The 21,126-nt window shown below is 36.9% G+C and overlaps 2 protein-coding genes across 2 annotated transcripts; one reads left to right on the forward strand and one right to left on the reverse strand.

Annotated features, from left to right (window-relative positions):
• The first annotated feature begins 935 nt into the window (after nt 1-935).
• LOC109126436 (E3 ubiquitin-protein ligase SGIP1-like) lies at nt 936-1,972 on the forward strand. The gene is made up of 4 exons (XM_087465646.1): nt 936-1,173; nt 1,269-1,602; nt 1,717-1,819; nt 1,922-1,972. Exons 1-4 carry the CDS (start codon nt 936-938, stop codon nt 1,970-1,972), a joined length of 726 nt encoding a protein of 241 aa, XP_087321772.1.
• A 14,017-nt stretch (nt 1,973-15,989) lies between these two features.
• On the reverse strand, nt 15,990-16,745 carry LOC147938463 (uncharacterized). Its single transcript, XM_087465647.1, has one exon. The coding sequence runs from the start codon at nt 16,743-16,745 to the stop codon at nt 15,990-15,992; it is 756 nt and encodes a 251-aa protein (XP_087321773.1).
• Nucleotides 16,746-21,126: the final 4,381 nt, after the last annotated feature.

Below are 21,126 nucleotides of genomic sequence, written 5' to 3' on the forward strand. Positions count from 1 at the left end.
GTGATATATGTGGACCTATCCACCCTTCATGCGGGCCATTTTGTTATTTTATGGTAATGATTGACGCATCTAGTAAATGGTCAAATGTGTGTCTATTGACAACAAGAAACACGGCCTTCGAAAAATTCATTGCCCAAATAATCAGGTTGAAAGTTCAATTCCCTGATTATTCCATAAAGAAAGTCAGACTTGATAACGCTGGTGAATTCACTTCACAAGTTTTCAATGACTATTGTATGTCAATAGGAATCGATGTTGAGCATTCGGTTCCTCATGTTCATACACAAAATGGCATGGCTGAATCTTTAATTAAACGGCTACAACTCATTGCTAGACCGTTAATATTGAGAACAAAGCTCCCGATTTCTATATGGGGTCATGCTATATTGCATGCTGCGGCATTGGTCCAAATACGACCAAGCGCATATAATAACTATTCCCCTTTACAATTAGCATATGGCCAAGAGCCAAACATATCCTATCTCCGTATTTTTGGATGTGCGGTTTATGTTCCTATAGCCCCACCGCAAAGAACAAAAATGGGACCACAAAGGAGATTGGGTATATATGTCGGCTATGCATCACCGAGTATAATTTGATATCTTGAACTGCAAACTGGTGATATATTTACGGCACGCTTTGCCGATTGCCATTTTAATGAAGATGAATTTCCAGCGTTAGGGGGAGGAATTAAACAAGTACCAAAAGATATTACATGGTATACACCATCTTTGATATATCTTGATCTCCCTACAAATCAACGTGAACTGGAAGTTCAGAAAATTGTACATTTACAAAATTTGGCAAATCAATTACCAGATGCGTTCATAGATACAAAAGGGTGACAAAGTCATATATCCCCGCTGTAAATGCACCATCAAGAGTTGAAGTTCCTAGAGAAGAGTTCGATGGAAGCAAAGCTAATAAGCGACGCCATGGGAAAACGGCAGAAGCAAGTCAGCCGCCCAAACAACTTCCAAAGAGAAAACTCGAAGGAGATACCAGTTGATCTTTTGATTGAGATTTTCTCAAGATTGACGGTTAAAGACATTGCGTGGTGTCGTTGCCTGTCCCCGCTCTGGTCGTCCGTACTGCGTCGTCGAGATTTAACAGAACTATTCCTGAAAATATCTTCGGCTCAGCCGCGTATGTTATTCACCTTCTTACACAACAGTAAGCGGATCTTCTACTCTCCGCACCTCAGCATCTACATCCCGAGCGTGCCCATGTACCTTTGATTCCATGTTATCATAGGTCTTTCGACGAAGGTATGAGTTCTCCCTATGTCTGTAAGATTATTGCCCCTGTACGTGGGTTTCTTTGTACCAAAACTAGCAATCATGTGATCTATAACCCTAGCACAGGAGAGTACATAACTTTACCGAGAGTGAGAACAAAGAAGGCTATAAAAACCTATTCTGGGTATGATCATATCTACAAACTATTCAAGGTATTTTGTTTCCCCACGGCGTACGTGTCGGAGGATTTTGCCAGTTTAGTTTCAACATTAGGAATGGAAAAAGTATCCTGGAGAATGGTCGAATGTTTGATACCCCATAGACCTTTACGTACTGAGATATACATCGACGGAGTTTTGTACTAGTTAGCTGTGTGCAGTGGAAATACAAATCCAACACATGTTATGGTAGTTTGTTTTGATTTTAGGTCTGAAACGTTCAAGTTTCTAGATGTGGAACATAATTTTTGGTGTCCAACTCTGATAAATTGCAAAGGTCAATTGGGCGTACTGTGGCCACAGACCATTGGACTTGGTGAACATACAAAAAGTCTTGAGTTGTGGGTTCTGGAAGGGGAAAATGTAAAAAAAAATCCCCAACTTTTAAATTTAGGACGTTTTAATCACCAACTTTCAAGATGCCATTTTAATCACAAACTTTCCGTTGATTTGGCCATAAAATAGCCAAGTTTTGTTGACCTCGCCGTTTTAGGCACGTCGTTTATTCTCTGTTAAAGATCTCAAAAATAGAGTAAATTGCATTTTATATGCTACCGATTAGCGTAAACAACAACGTTTTTAACGCCAAAACAATATCGTTAACCAAATTGAAGACACTAAATCCCCAAATCGATTACAATTTTACAAATACATAACCCTAGAAAGAAAACCCCAAATTCTCTCTACACTATCGATGGCACACCACATTCACCGATGCAACCAGATGTGTCAAAGCTTGAGCTTAAACTGATCGGAATAGAGAGATTGCAGAAGAGATTTGGATATTATAGAGAGAATTTGGGGTTTTCTTTCTAGGATTAGGGATTTAATAAACGCCGTGCCTAAAATGGCGAAGTCAACAGAACTTTGCTATTTTATGGTCAAGTCAACAAAAAGTTTGTGATTAAAATGGCATCTTGAAAGTTGGTGATTAAATCGTCCCAAATTTGAAAGTTGGGGATTTTTATGACATTTTTTCCCGTTCTGGAAGATGCGGATGAACTGAAATGGTCAAAGATTGTCTACACATTGGCATTGTCGGGATGACTAGTGGAGGTGAAATTGTGTTATCAACATCCAATCTAAACGATCCTTTCTACATCTTCTACTACGGTGTCGTGCTGATCACTTTGAATGTAGTTGAAATCCAGTTTGGGAATATAGCTGAGAAGGCTAAATACTCAAGGATTTATACTTTTATAGACTATGTAGAGAATGTGGAGCGTCTAGATTAGAACTTTATAAACATATTTGTGTAGTAGTTTGGCTTTTAAGTTTGGGTTCGTAAACACTTTATCCGTTGGATTCCTCAAAATAAGGTTCTCATAAAATTTCTATTAATATTTCAATTTAATTTTGTCTATTTTTTTGTTTAAGTTTAACAATTCACAAGTTGATAGTTGTGAGCAGAGCATCTATACGCTTAAATCTACGGGCTTACTTTTCTTAATGGGTCTCACATCCTCTCACTAAACCCGTAAGCCCATCGATATCAGACGATCGGTTTGCTACGTACGGGAGGTTTTAAAGACTTGTTTACCGTCCCTAAAAATCACCACATGATCTTTTCCTATGTTTTCTCTTCATTCGCACAATTTGACAGTCAATTCCCAGAAGGTCACCCATCCTGAGACTACTCGAGCATAAAAACGCTTAACTCTGGAGTTCTCTCAAGACCCTTGACCAAAAATATTAATGCATTTTGGTGACTTATGTAGTCAATTCATTTCTTTTAAACCTCTCCATAAACCAGGGTGTCACAATTCATCCCCCACTAATAGATCACAACGTCTTCGTTGCGCATCAATACATTCACCCCCAACAGTCTGAGCCTACTTGACTCCACACTCGTCTGGGTTCGGCTCTGATACCACTTGTAACGCCCCAACTGCCATCTTGCTTAATGAGCTACATGTCCACTCCTAGTCCATGGACTCACCTTTTTTAATGGGTCTCACATCCTCTTACTAGGCCCGTGAGCCCATCCATATCCGCCAGTCAGTTTGCTATGTCCGGGAGTTTTTAAAGACTTGTTTACCGTCTCTTAAAATCACCACATGATCTTTCCCTTTTTTTGTCCTCACTCGCACAGTTCCGACAGTCACTTCGCGAAAGGTCATCCATCCTAAGACTACTTCAGCTCAAACACGCTTAACTCTAGAGTTCTCTCAAGACCCTTAACCGAAAAGATATGTGCATTTTTGTGACATAAGTGGCCAAATCATTTTTTTTAAACTTCTCCGTAAAAGAAGGTGTCACAATATATCTAAAGAAGGTTTGGTAGTATCTTAAATGAGATACCGTCTCACTCTCTCTTAGACTCTTACCATAACCTTTTTTAGTTTATTTATTGCCTAGATACTAAGTTAGAACCTAGAACAGAGGTGTACTTCGTGTACCGATGTGTCTATCTTGTTCAGTTATTATATAATTTTTTTTTTCACAAGAGTGTTTTATTTATGATATAAAACCAATTAAATCAGGCTAACATACATGCCAAGTATAACAGGCCAACATTACATGCCAAAATAAACAAGCCTATAGAACAAACCTATAAAACAAGCCTAATAAAACAAAAGCCCAGGCCCATAAATCCTTTTTTGAGATTGAAGAGTTTGCGTTGACACACATAGCACGTGGCAAGAGAGAAACAAGAAAGCTGACACGTGAAAAGTCGAAGAGGGTAGAGTCTCCGATCACCGGCAGACGAAAGTAGCGCCGGCAAACTTTATTTCCGGCCGAAATCGTCGGAAAGTTACAAGAAAATCTTGATCTACGCCCGGAGAGTAAGGCGAATTCCAATTTGCTGAGAGTATGACTCCGCACAAAAGTTCTTCATCTTCGTCTTTAATAAACATCTTTTCGATCTTCAAGAAAATAGATCTACATCATAAACCTGTAAATCAAACAAACTCCATCGACCCATCAAGCATCCGCATAGAAGCAATCATCATCATTAATTACTTCGAAACAAACCAAAGGAATGATAGAAGCAATCAAAAGAGGATCCAAAGATAAACGAAATCGATTGAGACAACGGAAAAGAAACTAAAGCAGGAGAGAACTCGGATCTATGTCTAACCAAACACCACCTAGAGAAGGATGATAGATCTATTAGAGCAAAGCCAGCCAAAACGGTACTAAGATAGACACCACTGCGGAGAAAGAGCCAGCCAAAACAGTGTTAAGATAGCCACCACTGCCGGATAAAAGCCAGCCAACCCCGTTGAGAAAAACAGAGATGCCAGAAGCGAAGCCCGATACACGGGAAACTGAGCCGGGAAAAACCAACCGGCAAACAAAAAGCTGATCGAAGAGTTTCTTTCTCTCTGAAAAATCGTAGAGAGAAAAGAGAGAGAGAAACTCACGTACGCTTTGTTATCTCTTGTTCCAGTTATTATATAACTGTTTTATGTTTTATTTTGACTTTACTGACAACTGTGTATGAAGATACAATTTTGTACAACAGTTTCTTGTCGAGCAAGAAAGAGACCAATTGACTTGTTATTGGATGATCGCAAACGTTTTTTATATGCATGCACACAGACCATGCATTACTCCATATATTGACTGACTAACAAGTAACAAACAAATCGGTAAAGTCCAACCGGTTTTGTGGTATTGCTGGAATTTCAACTGGTCTAAATAAAAGACATCTTAAAGAGATTAACAACCTTGGAAAAACAAACAACAGCATCTTTTTTTGGACATCAACGGCATCTTTTTCATAAAAGTAGTATTAATGTTTCAGACATCTTTCACATGAATGAATTAAAATTCATGTTTACATTGACTAAAATGTATGCTTCTAAGAAACTACCAATTATAATGAATTAAAACTTTAAAAGACAGATTTGACAACATATCAACACAATATCTTAAAAAACACTACACAATGTTAGAAAGATGTCATATTTCTCCCTCAGAACTATCATATCATACTAGATTTACATTAAACTTTGACCTTATTCTATATCTCTCTCAAACTTAAGTTCTCTACCTATTTTTTTCTGAATCGATAGTTCAATTGCTATTTATCCCCTGAATTATTTAAAATTTCTCATCTAGTTCTCCATCAATATGGTTTATACGGTTTATTGTTGGTTTAATATTTATTTAACCAACTAACAAATATTAATAACCAGATTAAACTTACTTTCAACCCGATTTCAAAATTAAGCTCATCAAACCCAAAAATTAGAAATACCTACAAACCAAAATTAAATTTCTCTTTGGTTTCTCCCTTATCTTCGAGTTGAGATTCCCCCACACAGCCATACTCCATGATCGTATCCAATTGATCATATCATGTATCTATCTCTTAAACAATGAAAGCAAGACTGAAGCAATCAACCATGAACGAACAAAAATCTCAGTCAAACTCTAATTCCTTTCGACTTAACTTCAAAATCAAAATCTCAGAATCTCAAAATTTCAATTCCAAATCAAAACAACAAGCTCAAAAATCTCAGAATCTCTCTCTCTCTCTCTCTCTCTCTCTCTCTCTCTCTCTCTCTCTCTCTCTCTCTCTCTCTCTCTCTCTTCAAAAATGTTCCAGATTTGTGCTTCACTATTTCACAGGAAAAAGGTAGAAAAGGGTGAACAAGAAGAAGATATTTGATTTGTTTACGGGTCGGTTTAAAAATTGGTTTCATACCGAATTTGCGTTGGTTTCTATTGGTTTTTGTTTGTAAACCATTTAACTGAGAAAATCGGGGAACTAGATGAAAACTATCGATTTGGGGAGAGATATGTGGAGAACTTAAGTTTGAGGGAAATATAGAACAATATCAAAGTTTTGTGTGGATCTGGTACAATGTAATAGTTTTGAGGCGGAAATAGGATGTCTTCCTGTCAAGTTAGTTATTGAAGTTTAAATTGTAGACCATCTTTTAATTTTTAAAGCATAAATGTATTTCTCATTTCGTTTCATTCAAATTAGTATTGCAATATGGAAACACATATTAAAAAAAAAAACTAAGCTAGCATGCGAAAAAATAACGGTTTTGCATTTTTTTTTGTTTGGTGAAAGACAGGGGTTTCCCCCTAGTTTTATTAGAAATTAAAAATAGAAAATTACAAACAAACGCGACGAGGCCATGTAGCCCCACCCGCATCATCTCTCAAGAGTGAAACAAACTCAACAGGAATCAAAGACAAAACATGAAAGCCTAATGGTAATGAAAACGCATAGTTAGCTAACCCGTCAGCCAGACGGTTAGTCTTCTTATACACATGAGTAACCCGAACTATCCAGTCCCTAGTAAGAAAGCCATGGCACAAGCGTACCAGGAATGACAAGGTATAAGAGTCACCAATCCCCTTTGTCAAGAAACGAACCACCAACTGCGAGTCAACCTCCAACTCCAACCGCGATATACCTCTCCCCCAAGCCGTATATAACCCGTAATAGACACCCCACAGTTCCACTAACGGTGCCGAGCATCGCCCAATGTTCACAGCGAAACCCCCATACCAACTACTAGCACTATCCCTGATAACACCCCCTGCCGCTGCTAGGCCCGGGTTCCCCTTTGACGCACCATCAACATTCACCTTGAACCATGCTTGAGTCCGTGCCAACCAACTAATGTCGCTCAGTACTCGGGCATTCTGCGGTTGTTGTACTCTTTCCCTCCGATTAGCTACAGTCACTTCCATTGCAAGATCTTTAATGAAGCGAACTCTGTCTCTACAAAGCCGAGTGTCACCAAAGACATTACTACACCGCCATTTCCACCCCCACCATGCAGCCAAAGCAAACACAGTAGACCAACCTCCCTCAGCCAGAACTAAAGTATCACTTAGGTTTGTTTGGATCCATTCAAATAGCAACTGGCCAAAAAACCTATGCCTCCGATTTGGAGGTACAATTCGAGCCCATAATTCCGCCATCGCAGGACAATCACGTAACACATGCATGATACTCTCCAATCTTCCCCTACAAACTGAGCAAACATCTGAGTCACTTAAATGCCTGCGCTTTCTCTCCACATTTGTCATAATGACCTGGTGAACCACTAACCAGAGGAACACTCTGACCCTCTCCGGAACTCCGACACTCCATACACGCTTAAAAAACACGCCATATTCTGTCGAGGAGTATTATCATAGGTCAACAGTGCATAAGCGGACTGCACCGTGAACGCACCATCAGGAGTTTCCCCCCAGGACATACGATCCTTAGAACCAGTGAAGCTATCCAGCACTATCGTGGCAAGCTCTAGCCTTTTCTCCTACGACACAAACGGCCCTATTCTCGCAAGATCCCAACCAGAGCCAACGTTCCATAACTCCCTTACAGTTACTGTCTCAAAACCTGCAGGTAAGCCACTCCTCAGATCCTCCACTAACGGTTTCCCTGATAACCACTTATCTGTCCAAAAACACACCTGACTCCCATCACCCAGAACCTAAGACAGACCACGACAAACCACTTCCCGCAATCCTATCCCATTACTTCTCCAAGTAGAAGACCAATAAATCTTAGCAACCAACCAAGACTGATCATGAATATCTCCCACCTTATACTTTTTTCTAACAACCTGTGCCCAGAGACTGTTCTGATCATGTAAAAATCTCCAACCCACTTTAGCAATCATGGCCTTATTCATCTCCTTTGCGGCTCGTATACCCAACCCACCTTCCCGTTTAGGTAAGCAAACTGTCTTCCACGCCACTAAGTGTTGCTTGCGCTTTTCTGCAGAGGAACCCCAAAGAAAATCACAGGCAAGTTTATCCAACCTCTCAAGAGTTGCCTGCAGCAATTTAAAGGTGCTCATACTATGCACCGGGATAGACGCTAGTACAGATTTAGTCAAAGTAACCCTACCAGCAAAACTCAACGTACGACTCTTCCACCCTGCCATTCTCGCTGAGACCTTTGCTAAAACCTCACCAAAAGTCTCTTTATTCACTCTCTTCTGGAGGATTGGCATACCGGGATACTTTCCTAACTCCGTTGTTGACTTGATCCCACTTTCCTCACTGATCATCCTGCCTAACTCCCGGGAAACATTTGTGGAAAAGAAGATCTTTGACTTCTCCAGGCTGACTTTCTGACCTTAGGCTAAGCAAAACGTCTCCAACACACCACGTATAACCTAAATCTGAGCCACTGACGCCTCTGCAAAGAGGATCAAATCATCAGCAAAGTAGATATGTGACAACCTTGGACCCGACTCTGACAACTTGATCGGTTTCCACTTTTTATCATTAATGGAGCCATCAATCAACTGACACAGCCGCTCCATACACAGGACAAATAGGAATGGGGACAAAGGATCCCCTTGCCGCAGTCCACGCAAGGGTCGAAACTCCTCTGTCCTCTCACCATTCCATAGCAAACTCATCGATGGACCAGTCACGCACTGCATAATCCAACGCACCCAAAACGCAGGCATCCCTACAGCATTGAGGGTATCTTCAAGGAAATCCCAACGCACACGATCGTAGGCCTTCTCCAAATTAAGCTTAAGCAGCATCCAACCCTTCCTACTTTTTTTTCTTCTCATTGAGTGCACCGCTTCTTGCACCACTATGATATTGTCCGAGCTTAGACGACCCGGGATAAAACTCGTCTGCGCAGGACCTATCACCCTTGTCATGATACCTTTAAGCCTTCCCACCATCACCTTCGTAATAATCTTAAACAATACGTTGCAAAGGCTGATAGGTCGAAACTGTGTAATCCTCTCTGGCTTGCCAATCTTAGGAATTAATACGACCATTGCATCATTAGTCTCTGGAGGTAACTCGCCTGTTCTGAAAAACTCCAAGACAAACCGAATCACTGATTCTCCCACTACCTCCCAGTTCTTCTGATAAAACACTGGCTGATATCCATCAGGGCCAGGAGCCTTGAACTGTCCCATACTCTGTATGGCTTGTTCGACTTCTGAGGCCACTACAGGCTTACTCAAACAAGTCTGATCCTCCTGAGAAATACGCATGAAGTTCTCCGAGGTCAGCTTCTCCACCACCTGATCCACATCCTGCAGAGAATATAGCCTCTTATAGTACTCAATGGCAAGCGTCTCCAATTCCTTCCCATCTGAAATCCAAGCACCCACATCATTCTGCAACATCTCAATCCTGTTTCTGCGCCTCCAGATGATAGTAGATGTCTGAAAGAAACTTGTATTTCTGTCCCCATGGACCATCCACTTCTCTCTCGATTTTTGAAACCAAATAGTTTCCTCCTGTTCTAATACCAACTCAAACTCACCAAGGAGGACTGCTTCTTGCTGCAACAGAGTGTCAGTTTGGATCAACTCCAACTGATCCTGGACCAACTTAATATCTCGCATTAGCTTCTCCTTCCTCTGCTGAACATCACCAAAAACTTCCTTGTTCCATTGCTTATGAGTCCTCTGCAACCCTTTCAATGCGTCCTGCGTACTGATCTGCCCATTCCAAGAGTTCTTCAACAACTCCTGAAACCCCAGATGGGACAACCAAGCCGCTTCAAATCTAAAAGGACGTCGGCTTGGATCAGTTCACACCTCAGGGGACAATTGTACAAACAAAGGAGCATGATCCGAAGCTAGAAATGGGAGGTGCTTCACCGTTGCCTCATGCCACTTCAGTCTGGCCTAACCACAATACAAGACCCTATCTAGCCGCTTGGCTACAAAGAACCTCTCGTCTCTCCCCTTCTCCATGTGAATTTATTACCTTGGAACCCCATGTCGATCAAGGAAAGTTCATTGATCCAATCCCCAAACGCGATTGAGTCAGCAGACAAATGACCATTCCCTCCCAACCTTTCATCCACCCGAAGTATGGTATTAAAATCCCCACCCACAATCATTGGACCATCAACTCCCCTCACCACTTCACTCAACAGACTCCACAACTCACTCCTCCGATTCGCCGTTGGAGCAGCATAAACCACAATCAAGTTCACCACATCCACTCCATTTATGACTCTTGCGTGAATAAAATGATTATGAGACACCACAATATCCACCTCACATATTCCCATACACCATAAGAGCCAGAGACCACCACTCTGACCCACTGCATCAACTCGAAACAAGTTCTCAAAACCTAAACCCTGACAGATCCGACTTGCACGATCCCCTCCTGCGTGTGTTTCGAAGACAGCCAAAACATCAGTGTTAAACTTCTTCAAGAGGTACCGAATCACTACAAGAAAACATGTGTTTAGCGACACCAACAATCATCGCTAAACCGTCGCAAAAACCTACTTTGCGACTATTATGCGACTATTTCAGATAGTCGTTAAAAAATGGTCGCAAAATTTAGGTGTCTCAAAATGGTCGCAATTTTACGACGGAATTATGACTGCTCTAATATAGTCGCTAATAAGCGACTCTTTACAGACTATCTATATTAGGAAGCTTCGATCGTAAACGTAGTTACAGTTCAGTTGCAAGTTAGTGATTAAGTTGTGTGACCATTTTCAGACTCCTTTCTGTCGTCGCAAAATAGTCCTCGTTTATTAGTAACCATTTTGCCACTAGTCTGATAATTTCATAGAAATAAATTTGGTCGCAAATTGGTGAGATTTTAACATATAATAAACCTGTTTTATCTATCAAATTTGGTATGAATCACAATAAATTACAATTGAAAACCAAATTACCACAAAAGATATCAAAATCATTCATTAAACATAAAGATTAGCATAATCATTGTATTAACCAAAAATATCATCCTAAAGCAAAAACAAGTAAATGTCTCAAACAAGCAATTCATGTTTTTTTAGATAAAAAGACAATGTTTATAACTTGGAGTAAGTGGAGAAAGGGGATGTGGTGGCTGGTCTTGTGTCTAACTTGGTGGCTGGTGAGTACCTGACACGGTGGCTGGTGGTATGTTGTCTTCAGGTGTGGAGTCTTCAGATGTGGTTGCTGGTGTTGTTGCTGGTACTCTTGGTCGCAAGGAAGCAATAATAGTATGATATGCTGGATCTTTCTCTTTCACGTAGATGAGAAGCTCTTGATGCTCCTTCTCACGTCGGGCATTCTCAGCATCTAGATGAGCTATCTTCTTGCGAAGTTGTTCATGAAGCTCGAGAAGTGATGGTTGAGAAGATTCTGCATAGCTTTCCTTCCTTTTCCCTTTCCTTACTGTCTCAACAAGAGATCCAAGACCAAAAAGGTTTCCCTTCTCATCTGTTTGAGTACACTAAAACAAGAAAAACATCAAGGTTAGAAACATCAAGTTTAGAAAGTTATCATGAAGAATAATCATACACACTCATCAAAATAAAGAAACTAAGGAGTTACCTTAAGAAAGATATCATTCTTTTCATCAATGCTGAGAGTACGATGAGTTGAACGTTCATAAGAATTCATTGAATTTTCTGGACCATCATCGTCCACTTCACACAGTCTCTCCTCTAATGTTTTCTCATAAGTCTCAGCTACTTGTTTAGCTTTTTGATCAACAAACGATCCGTCAGCTCGAGTATGTGTCTTCATGAACACTTCAGCAAATGATACCGGACGGCCCAATTCTTCTTCCTACAAAGAAATTGTGAAATGTTAAAATCATGGAAACAAGGTGTTTAGAGTGTTATAATCATGGAAGCAAGGTGTTTAGGGTGTTATATCATGGAAGCAATGTTAAATTACCATTTCTTGATGAACTTGCACATATGATTTCTGACCGGCAAGGTGTTTGTGGACTCCAAGACCACCACGATTAGAGTTTCTGCACTGCGAGGCATTTGTGCTCCTCTCCATTACATCAGGTTCGTTCCAATGTTCACACATCTCAGCCAACAGTTCTGCACTAGTGATCCAAACAGGTTGTTTACCACTGCTTTTAGCTTGACTAACAATGCCTTTCATTCGCTTCTTGGCTATCTTTAAGAATCCCTCTCTAACAAGCTCAGTAATCCCAGTATCCCAATAGAACTTCCGCTACATATTACAATTGAGTTAAGTTAGTGATGATACTAAGTCAGTTATGAGAGATAATAAAACTTTGAAAGCTATAAGACATTACCGCAAATGTCCTGAAATATCTCTCTTGAATGTGTTTAGGAGTAACCTTCCAGCTGTAGTAAGGACCATCGAATTTCCTTCTAAATATTCCAGAGATCACGCGAGAAATCTTTCCTTTGTGTCTGTTAAACCTGTCACAAAACAAACACAATCAGTCTTAACCAATACAAAGTAACACAATCAGTATTATCGAAACAATCAAACACAACCTCTACTTAATGAACAATACAATCAATCTCAACCTACCACTAAGAGCAAAGAGAACAATCTCAATCTCAATCGCAAAACAAAACAAACAATCTCAATCTCAATCTCAACTTAATCAACAAAACAAACAATCTCAATCTCAAAACAAACAGTCAATCTCAACCTACCAAACAATAAAACACAACCTCTAACTCAACCTAACTCTAAGAGCAAAAAACACAACCTCTAACTCAACCTAACTCTAAGAGAAATTACCATAGAGTCTCAACGTCGGGGATGGGATCGACAGACAGAACTGGGAGATGTTGTCGGCCTGGAAGAGCTAGCATTGCATCTAACAAACCTTGGTAGTCTTGTTCGGCAGGATTAGGAATAGGGTTTTCTTCTTCGGCATGATTGGGATTAGGGTTTACTTCTTCGTAATCCTCTTCTTGTTCTTGTATAAGTGGAGGAAGAGGAGGCGGTGGTTGAGGAGCAAGAACCGGTGCTTGAGAACCAACCCGCGGTTGTTGGGAACCAACCCGCGGTGGGGGAGAAGCAACCCGCGGTGGTGGAGAAGCAACCCGCGGTGGTTGAGAAGCAGGAGGTGATTGTTGTGTCCTCGGCGGAAACTGGGACGGCATAGTTCTATATGAATTACTCACGGACTGAGAGCCTGATGGATTCGAGGAGTGAGATGATGTTCCGACACCACTTCGACCTCCGCGTGAAGTCGCACCATTGGAGGCCTGATTAACTGCGGCTCCAATGGGTTCCCTCGCACCATTGGAGGCCTGATTAACGGCGGCAGAACTGGGATTAGTCGCACCATTATAAACCCTAACACCTCCAGCGGATCTGGCTCCGCGACCCCTACCACCTCCAGCAGATTTGCCTCCGCGACCCCTACCAGCCATTAGAGAGAGTTTAGAAAGAGGAGAGATTTGAGAGAAGAAGAGGCGAGATTTGATCGATTGAGAGGAAGAGGAGAGATTCGAGAGGAGAAAGAAGAGAGAGTTGAAAGGTTTTCGAAACTTTGTCAAAATAGAAAGAGAGAAACAAGAGAATTTGTTGTGTTCTTTGCCTAGTAATTAACGAAGAGGAGTCGCAAAGAGGTTGCAAAAGAGACACATACTAAAAAATTTGCCTAGTAATTAACGAAGAGGAGTCGCAAAGTGGTCGCAAAAGAGACACATACTAAAAAAAAAGGGGGGAATATTACGCGCCTAAACCTTGGCAAAAATAATAAAATGGTTAAAATTAGTAACACAATGGTCACAGAAGGGTAGCGAAATCGTCGCAAATACAGTAGCAAGATAGTCGCAAAAATCAAGAGTCCCAAAGTTAGTAACAAGTTAGTCACAATGTGTTACCCTTTTGTGACTCTCGGACTTTGGTCACAATACAAATTTTTGGAATCTATAATTTTTGCACAATTCTATTGATATCAATCAACAATATGGACTCATGATTGTCTTATAGTGTATATGGAATAGTTTATGACCTTTAAATATTGTTTTTATATCTTTGTTTTGCAATTTTCATAGAATCCTAAACCTTCTTATGAAATAACATGTATACTCTTTACAATGATTTAGATATTATGAAATTTTTGTGTCTAAATACTAAATGGAAAGCTTTGACAAAGTTTATATGACTGATATTGATCAATTTAAAGTGGAAATGTGTATAGAAACATGTTAACATTTCTCTAATGTGAAATTTCAAATTCAACAAATCGAGAGTTGCTAACGAGTCGCAAACCAGTAGCTAATTCAGGTGTTAGTCGCTAAACAGTCGCGAAAGAGTCTCTACCTCAGGTGTTAGACGCTAAACAGTCGCAAAAGTAGTTGCACAGTGGTCGCAAATTCAGTAGCAAGATAGTCGCAAAAATCAAGAGTCCCAAAGTTAGTAACAAGTTAGTCGCAATGTGTTACCCTTTTGTGACTCTCCGACTTTGGTCACAATACAAATTTTTGGAATCTATAATTTCTGCACAATTCTAGTGATATCAATCAACAATATGGACTCATGATTGTCTTATAGTGTATATGGAATAGTTTATGACCTTTAAATATTGTTTTTATATCTTTGTTTTGCAATTTTCATAGAATCTAAACCTTCTTATGAAATAACATGTATATTACAATGATTTAGATATTATGAAATTTTTGTGTCTAAATACTAAAATGGAAAGCTTTGACAAAGTTTATATGACTGATATTGATCAATTTAAAGTGAAAATGTGTATAGAAACATGTTAACATATCTCTAATGTGAAATTTCAAATTCAACAAATCGAGAGTTGCTAAGGAGTCGCAAACCAGTAGCTAATTCAGGTGTTAGTCGCTAAACAGTCGCGAAAGAGTCTCTACCTCAGGTGTTAGACGCTAAACAGTCGCAAAAGTAGTTGCACAGTGGTTGCAAATTCAGTAGCAAGATAGTCGCAAAAATCAAGAGTCCCAAAGTTAGTAACAAGTTAGTCGCAATGTGTTACCCTTTTGTGACTCTCCAACTTTGGTCACAATACAAATTTTTGGAATCTATAATTTTTGCACAATTCTATTGATATCAATCAACAATATGGACTCATGATTGTCTTATAGTGTATATGGAATAGTTTATGACCTTTAAATATTATTTTTATATCTTTGTTTTGCAATTTTCATAGAATCCTAAACCTTCTTATGAAATAACATGTATACTCTTTACAATGATTTAGATATTATGAAATTTTTGTGTCTAAATACTAAAATGGAAAGCTTTGACAAAGTTTATATGACTGATATTGATCAATTCAAAGTGGAAATGTGTATAGAAACATGTTAACATTTCTCTAATGTGAAATTTCAAATTCAACAAATTGAGAGTTGCTAAAAAGTCGCAAACCAGTAGCTAATTCAGGTGTTAGCCGCTAAACAGTCGCAAAAGAAGTTGCAAATAAGTCGCACATGTCGTAGCAACTTCGTCGCAAAAAATAGGAGTTAGCAAGTTATCGATAAATAAACTTGTGACCCGAGTATACGTTGCAAAATCGTTGCTAATTTGTGACTCTTTGTGTTTTACAAATTATTGTCACTGAACAGTCTCAAAATGCGATTGTTTTGCGACTATAATGTTTCCGTCGTAAATTTGCGACTGTTTTGCTTCTTCTTTACATTTAGTCGGGAAACAGTCGTAATTCAATCGCTAAGTGGTTGCTATTTTTTGCGACTGAACAAAGAGTCACAACTGGTAGTCGCTAAATGCAGGTTTTCTTGTAGTGAATCGATCGACGAAAATTGGGCTTATTTGCCCCACGACAATTCCAAAAAATGCAATTAATCATCTCTTCTATAAGGAAAACTAGAACTACCGGGGGGAAACCGCTAATCTGAACGGTTCTCCTTCCCAACCTTCAACAACCCCTCGCAGGGACCGATCCCCGTAGACGACGACTTACCCAATCCCAGTCGCACATTCTCTTCCTCCTCCAAACTACCCAAGCCCAGCTCCATCAAGACCGGTTTCTCGACTCTCTCTCCCGGAAAAGATCCACCTGCTCTCCCGATACCATCATCCTCCACCCTCAGACGTTTCCCATTCACCGAGACTTCTGATTCAACCTCATTTGGGCCAAACACTAAACCCCGAGTGGTCTGAGGAGTTTTAGACGAATTGGGCTTAGGCCCATTATTCGTCAAAGCCTTCTGCTTAGCAGGCCTTCTATACACTTGAACTTCGCGAGTATTATTGGACTTTTCCTTCCACGACAAACCAAACACCAACGGCTTTCCTTGAGTAACACTCTTCCCTACACTCCCTCGGATTTTAGAGATCTCAGTTTCCTTGTTCACTACCAGGGGAAGAATATTCTCACTTTCCTTATTCCCCACTACCGCATCCCCAACTTGCCTTACCCCAATAGTTACCAAATCCACCTCCAAGTTTCCAAACCTATTCGACACTGCAATTAATGCGGGATCGCCGATCATCGGTGTATCTCGGTGAGGACTTCCTCCAATACTCCTCCCTGTTTCTACCGCCGGCTGGGCTGTAGATTGTCCTCTCCGTCCCCTGTTCTTAACCACCATGAAACCATCATCTACTCCTGCAGACACTCGGTTTTGCATTGGTGATTCCATATATTATACACATCTAAAAGAAAGACTACTACTTTTGGTAGGTTCATGAATTATTAATATACATTAATGAACTATTAATACACATCTAAAAGAAAGACTACTACTTTTGGTAGGTTCATGAACTATAACGGTTTTGCATTGGTGATTCCATATATTATACACATCTAAAAGAAAGACTACTACTTTTGGTAGGTTCATGAATTATTAATATACATTTGGTAATGTCTCGATGTATTAGACCTGTATTTTTTCTTATAGATAGAAGATTAAGCATGCAACTTCGGATAATACGGTTCGGTTTGGATTGGGTACTTCGGTAATCGGGTATTTACAGAATTTTGAAGTTGTGCCAAAATTTTGATTTGGCTCATTTGGTTTTTAGATTAAAAACCTAAAAATAACTGAATTTTTATTATTACTAGGTGCTTCCCCACGCAACGCGTGAGTTGTGGTGTAGTTGGCACTTTTTTTTTTGGTCTTTTTCGTTTTCTCTTTTGTATTATTTCATTTTAATTAGGCATATACAGGCTTTGCCGTCACTTTTATTTATACACTATATGTTTATACCATTTCGTTCAGATATGTATAATTGTGGCGTTTACTTTTTATGAATTATGAAGATGTTGTTTCTTGCTTTTGAGGATCCAATCTTATCATTGACTGATATTGTTTCCAATACATTTATTGTATTATAGATTTTCTAATTAACTGCTTACGTAAACCCTTCATATGTTGATGTTGCAATAATAAGTTCTTTTTTTTAAAATATCTTCCGTGTAAGTGATTTTGTTTGTATGCCCATGTTTTGGTCTAATATCAATAAGATCGTTTCTGTTTTTCTTTAGTTGGCTTTGAAACGAATATTGAGTTAAGCAAATAATGGGTCGAATTATAGTGTTAATAAGTAATATAAATTCTTATGTATATATATTGTATATATGTGACTATAAATTTAGCTAACTAAAAAATTATGTAATATTTAAATACAATCTTGAACATATATATATATATATATATTTTTATTTGTGGGAGGAATGTATGAAATTATTGGATAGAAGTTATTTTTGAGTTAAATGACCTTTAATGTCTTTAAAGTGAGTTAAATATTAATAAATTTTTATATGTGTCTTGACTTTTTTAAAAAGAATACCAAGTGTTTCCTTCCAAATTTGAAGTGATATAGTATTTTAGTTTTCTTATATGATTTTATGAACTTCAATGTAAAAGTTTTTCAAAGTAATAAGTACACTCACTGATTGAATTATAAAATTTGGAGAAATGTTTATTTCGTTTAATCATCTGCTCTTTTAAATAAATTAAATAAGTATGTTGTTATTCCTACAAATAGGACAACATATATTACACATTGATCGTTTAAAAATGAATATGAACATCTAATTCTCAAATAAAGTTGATTGTTTTGTTAAAACCAACATATGTGAATTTAAATTTAACTATGTTTATATAAAAAATAAATATGAATAGATTAGAAAGGCAAGAAAGGCAATAAATTTAACTATGCAAATTTATATTTTTATATAAATAAAATAAAAATTGAAAACAATGTTAAATATATATAATACTTTCTACATTAAAATATAGAATCAAACTCTTACAAGTTACAACACATATGAGATATAACAACATTTGATATTGGTAGGAGAGGAAGAGAGAATATTTACTATAAGATGGTAATCCAAATTAGATAATGGAGATGAATCTTTAAAAAATAGAACAATGTAATATCTATATATATATATAATACTTTCTAAATTAAAATATAGAATCAAACTCTTACAACACATATGAGATATAACAACATTTGATATTGGTGGGAGAGGAAGAGAGAATGATTACTTATAAGATAATAATCCAAATTAGATAAAGGAGATAAATCTTTTAAAATAAGAACAATGTAAAATATATATCATGTAGTCTCTAAAATTAAAATTTAGCATTAACAATTTACAATGATATTTCATTTTTTTTTACAACCCATACAACAAAAATAAGAAATAAAAAATAACAAAAAAAAATGAAAAATGATTTGAGGTATTGTAGAAGAGAATGAGAGAATGTGAAAATGAGATAGTAAAAGAATGTCAATATGAGAGAATGATAGATTGAGAGAATGCTTATTTATATGATAAGAAATGATGGAAGTTACATTTAGAACTATGGAGTTACAATAGTAATTCATTGTGTTTGAATAGAATTGAGTGGTAGATATGATTAATGCATAATTTATTTTATTGACCAGTTATAATTTTATTTTAATGTGTGAGTTAAATGTATTGTGTTTATTGGATCTTAAATATTGTTTAAAGCAATTAGAAAGCAAATAAAAAAATAAAATAAATTAGAAAATATTAAATGAAAATCAACCAATAAGGAGATACCAAAACCTTACTTTTATATATATGATATATTGCTTTAAACTTTGAAATGAGAAATATATTATAAACAATAATTTTACATGAGAAATATATTAATTTAGCCAACCAAAATATGAATATAAGTTTAGCCAACCAAAATAAATAAAAAATATTAAAATTTAACCAAAAATAATTTCTCTTGAAAGATAATAAGTTAGTAGGAGGAATGAATTAATGTACAATTATTGGATAGGAGTTACATTTGCGTTAAATAGAGTTACATGTCTTTAATTATAAATAAATATTTTAATTTTTTATAACCTAAAATAAAAGGAATACCAAGTGGCTGAATCAAAATTTACATGATTTGGTTGTTTGTTTATATAAACTCAACACTTACACATAATATTTCAAAATAAAAAATATTACTTTTTAAGTGACAAACTAAATTAGTTTTCTTATAAAATTATATGAATTCTTCAATCTCAATAATTTTTAAAATCCTAAGGATAACTTATATTTTTTTGGTTTTCACTCATCAATTTAATTTATAGTGCTAGATTTCATACTAATGGTTTCATCTTTAGAGAATTTAGTGAAATGATATTTTTAAAATTATATTTTATTTTTACATTTAAGTTCCAGTTGAATATGTTTTGTTTTTTGGATCATTTTTTATTTTGATTAAAGACACAAAAAACCAATTGTTTAATTATGTTCTTTTTGTTTTCAAAAACCTCAAATCATAAAAAAAAAAATATATATATATATATATATATATATTATATTGATCTCTGCAGATTTAACAATTGGATCACAAAACAAAATAGTCTTTATAAATGGATAAATGGATAATTATATTGATCTTTAAATATTATATTGATCTTTATAAATTATTTAAAATGATACATGAATATGTGAGATAACCAGAGACATAATAGATAATTACATATGAATCATTTCAACTTTATGATCTTATTGTGTGGTGAATATTGTAAGGAAGTATGAAAATAATGACTTATAAGATGTTAATATAAAATAGAAAATGGAGATAAACATTTTAAAAGATTAAAATAAATATATAAGATATACATATCATACATACTCTAAAACTAAGCTTTTACAATGATATTTGATTTGGTTTTTTATAACCCATACAACAACAATAACAAAAAAAATACAAAACAAAACAAAACAAAACAAAAAAGAGATTTGAGAGTAGTGGAAGAAGATAAGAGAATAAAAGAGTGATAGACTAAGAGAATAAGATAATGAGTATTTATAGGAAGAGAAATGATGAAAAATTACATTTAGAAAAATGAAAGTTACAATTCTAATTTATTGTTTTGTTTTAATACAATTGATTAATACAACTTAGTGGAGAAATAAAGTTAATGCATAATTTATAGGGAGAAGCTATAAAGATTTCAGTTTTATATTATGTGAGTTAAATGTGAAAATTAATTATTTTAAATTTGTGTTTTAATATAACTTTTTTTTTTGTTAAAATTGCATTGCCAAATGGACCAATAAGGAGAGACTGAAACTCTACTTTTATATATATGAATAAATTTCCAGGTTTTAGTAACATAATTTTGTTTTTAAAAAACCCAACAGAGAAAACACCCATGAAAATACAAGCCCATCAGCTAAAACAATTAGGGTTTTTTTTTTTCTTTGAAAAGGTGGCAGCATTGCCAGTTCATTCAGGCTCCTGTTGCTGACGACGGCGGTTTATTCAGGCAGCGGTTCACTTAGACTCAAGTTGCGGACGACGCGGTTCTCTTGGGCGACAGTAGACGAAGGCAGACGAAGACACACCATCATAGTAAATGTCAGTTGCCACTGTTGTAATTTTTTGGTTCCTTTGATAGATTAATATAAATTCAAATGACCAAAAAAAACATTAGCCAAAGGTCTTTAAGAGATGATTGGTTAGTGGCTGTGAGAACTTTTGCTTAATTACACAGCTTTTAGAGTTTGTTTTTATCTAGTGAGGCTTCTAA

This window comes from Camelina sativa, chromosome 9 (genome assembly GCF_030686135.1).
Source record: "Camelina sativa cultivar CO46 ecotype springtype chromosome 9, ASM3068613v1".
Taxonomy (NCBI): domain Eukaryota; kingdom Viridiplantae; phylum Streptophyta; class Magnoliopsida; order Brassicales; family Brassicaceae; genus Camelina; species Camelina sativa.

Coding starts and splice junctions, on each gene's coding strand:
- LOC109126436 (XM_087465646.1), top strand. CDS start 936: ATGGGAAAACGGCAGAAGCAAGTCAGCCGCCCAAACAACTTCCAAAGA. Junction 1,603..1,716: donor ATCGACGGAGTTTTGTACTA/GTTAGCTGTGTG, acceptor TTGGTGTCCAAC/TCTGATAAATTGCAAAGGTC. Junction 1,820..1,921: donor GGGTTCTGGAAGGGGAAAAT/GTAAAAAAAAAT, acceptor GCCATAAAATAG/CCAAGTTTTGTTGACCTCGC.
- LOC147938463 (XM_087465647.1), bottom strand. CDS start 16,745: ATGGAATCACCAATGCAAAACCGAGTGTCTGCAGGAGTAGATGATGGT.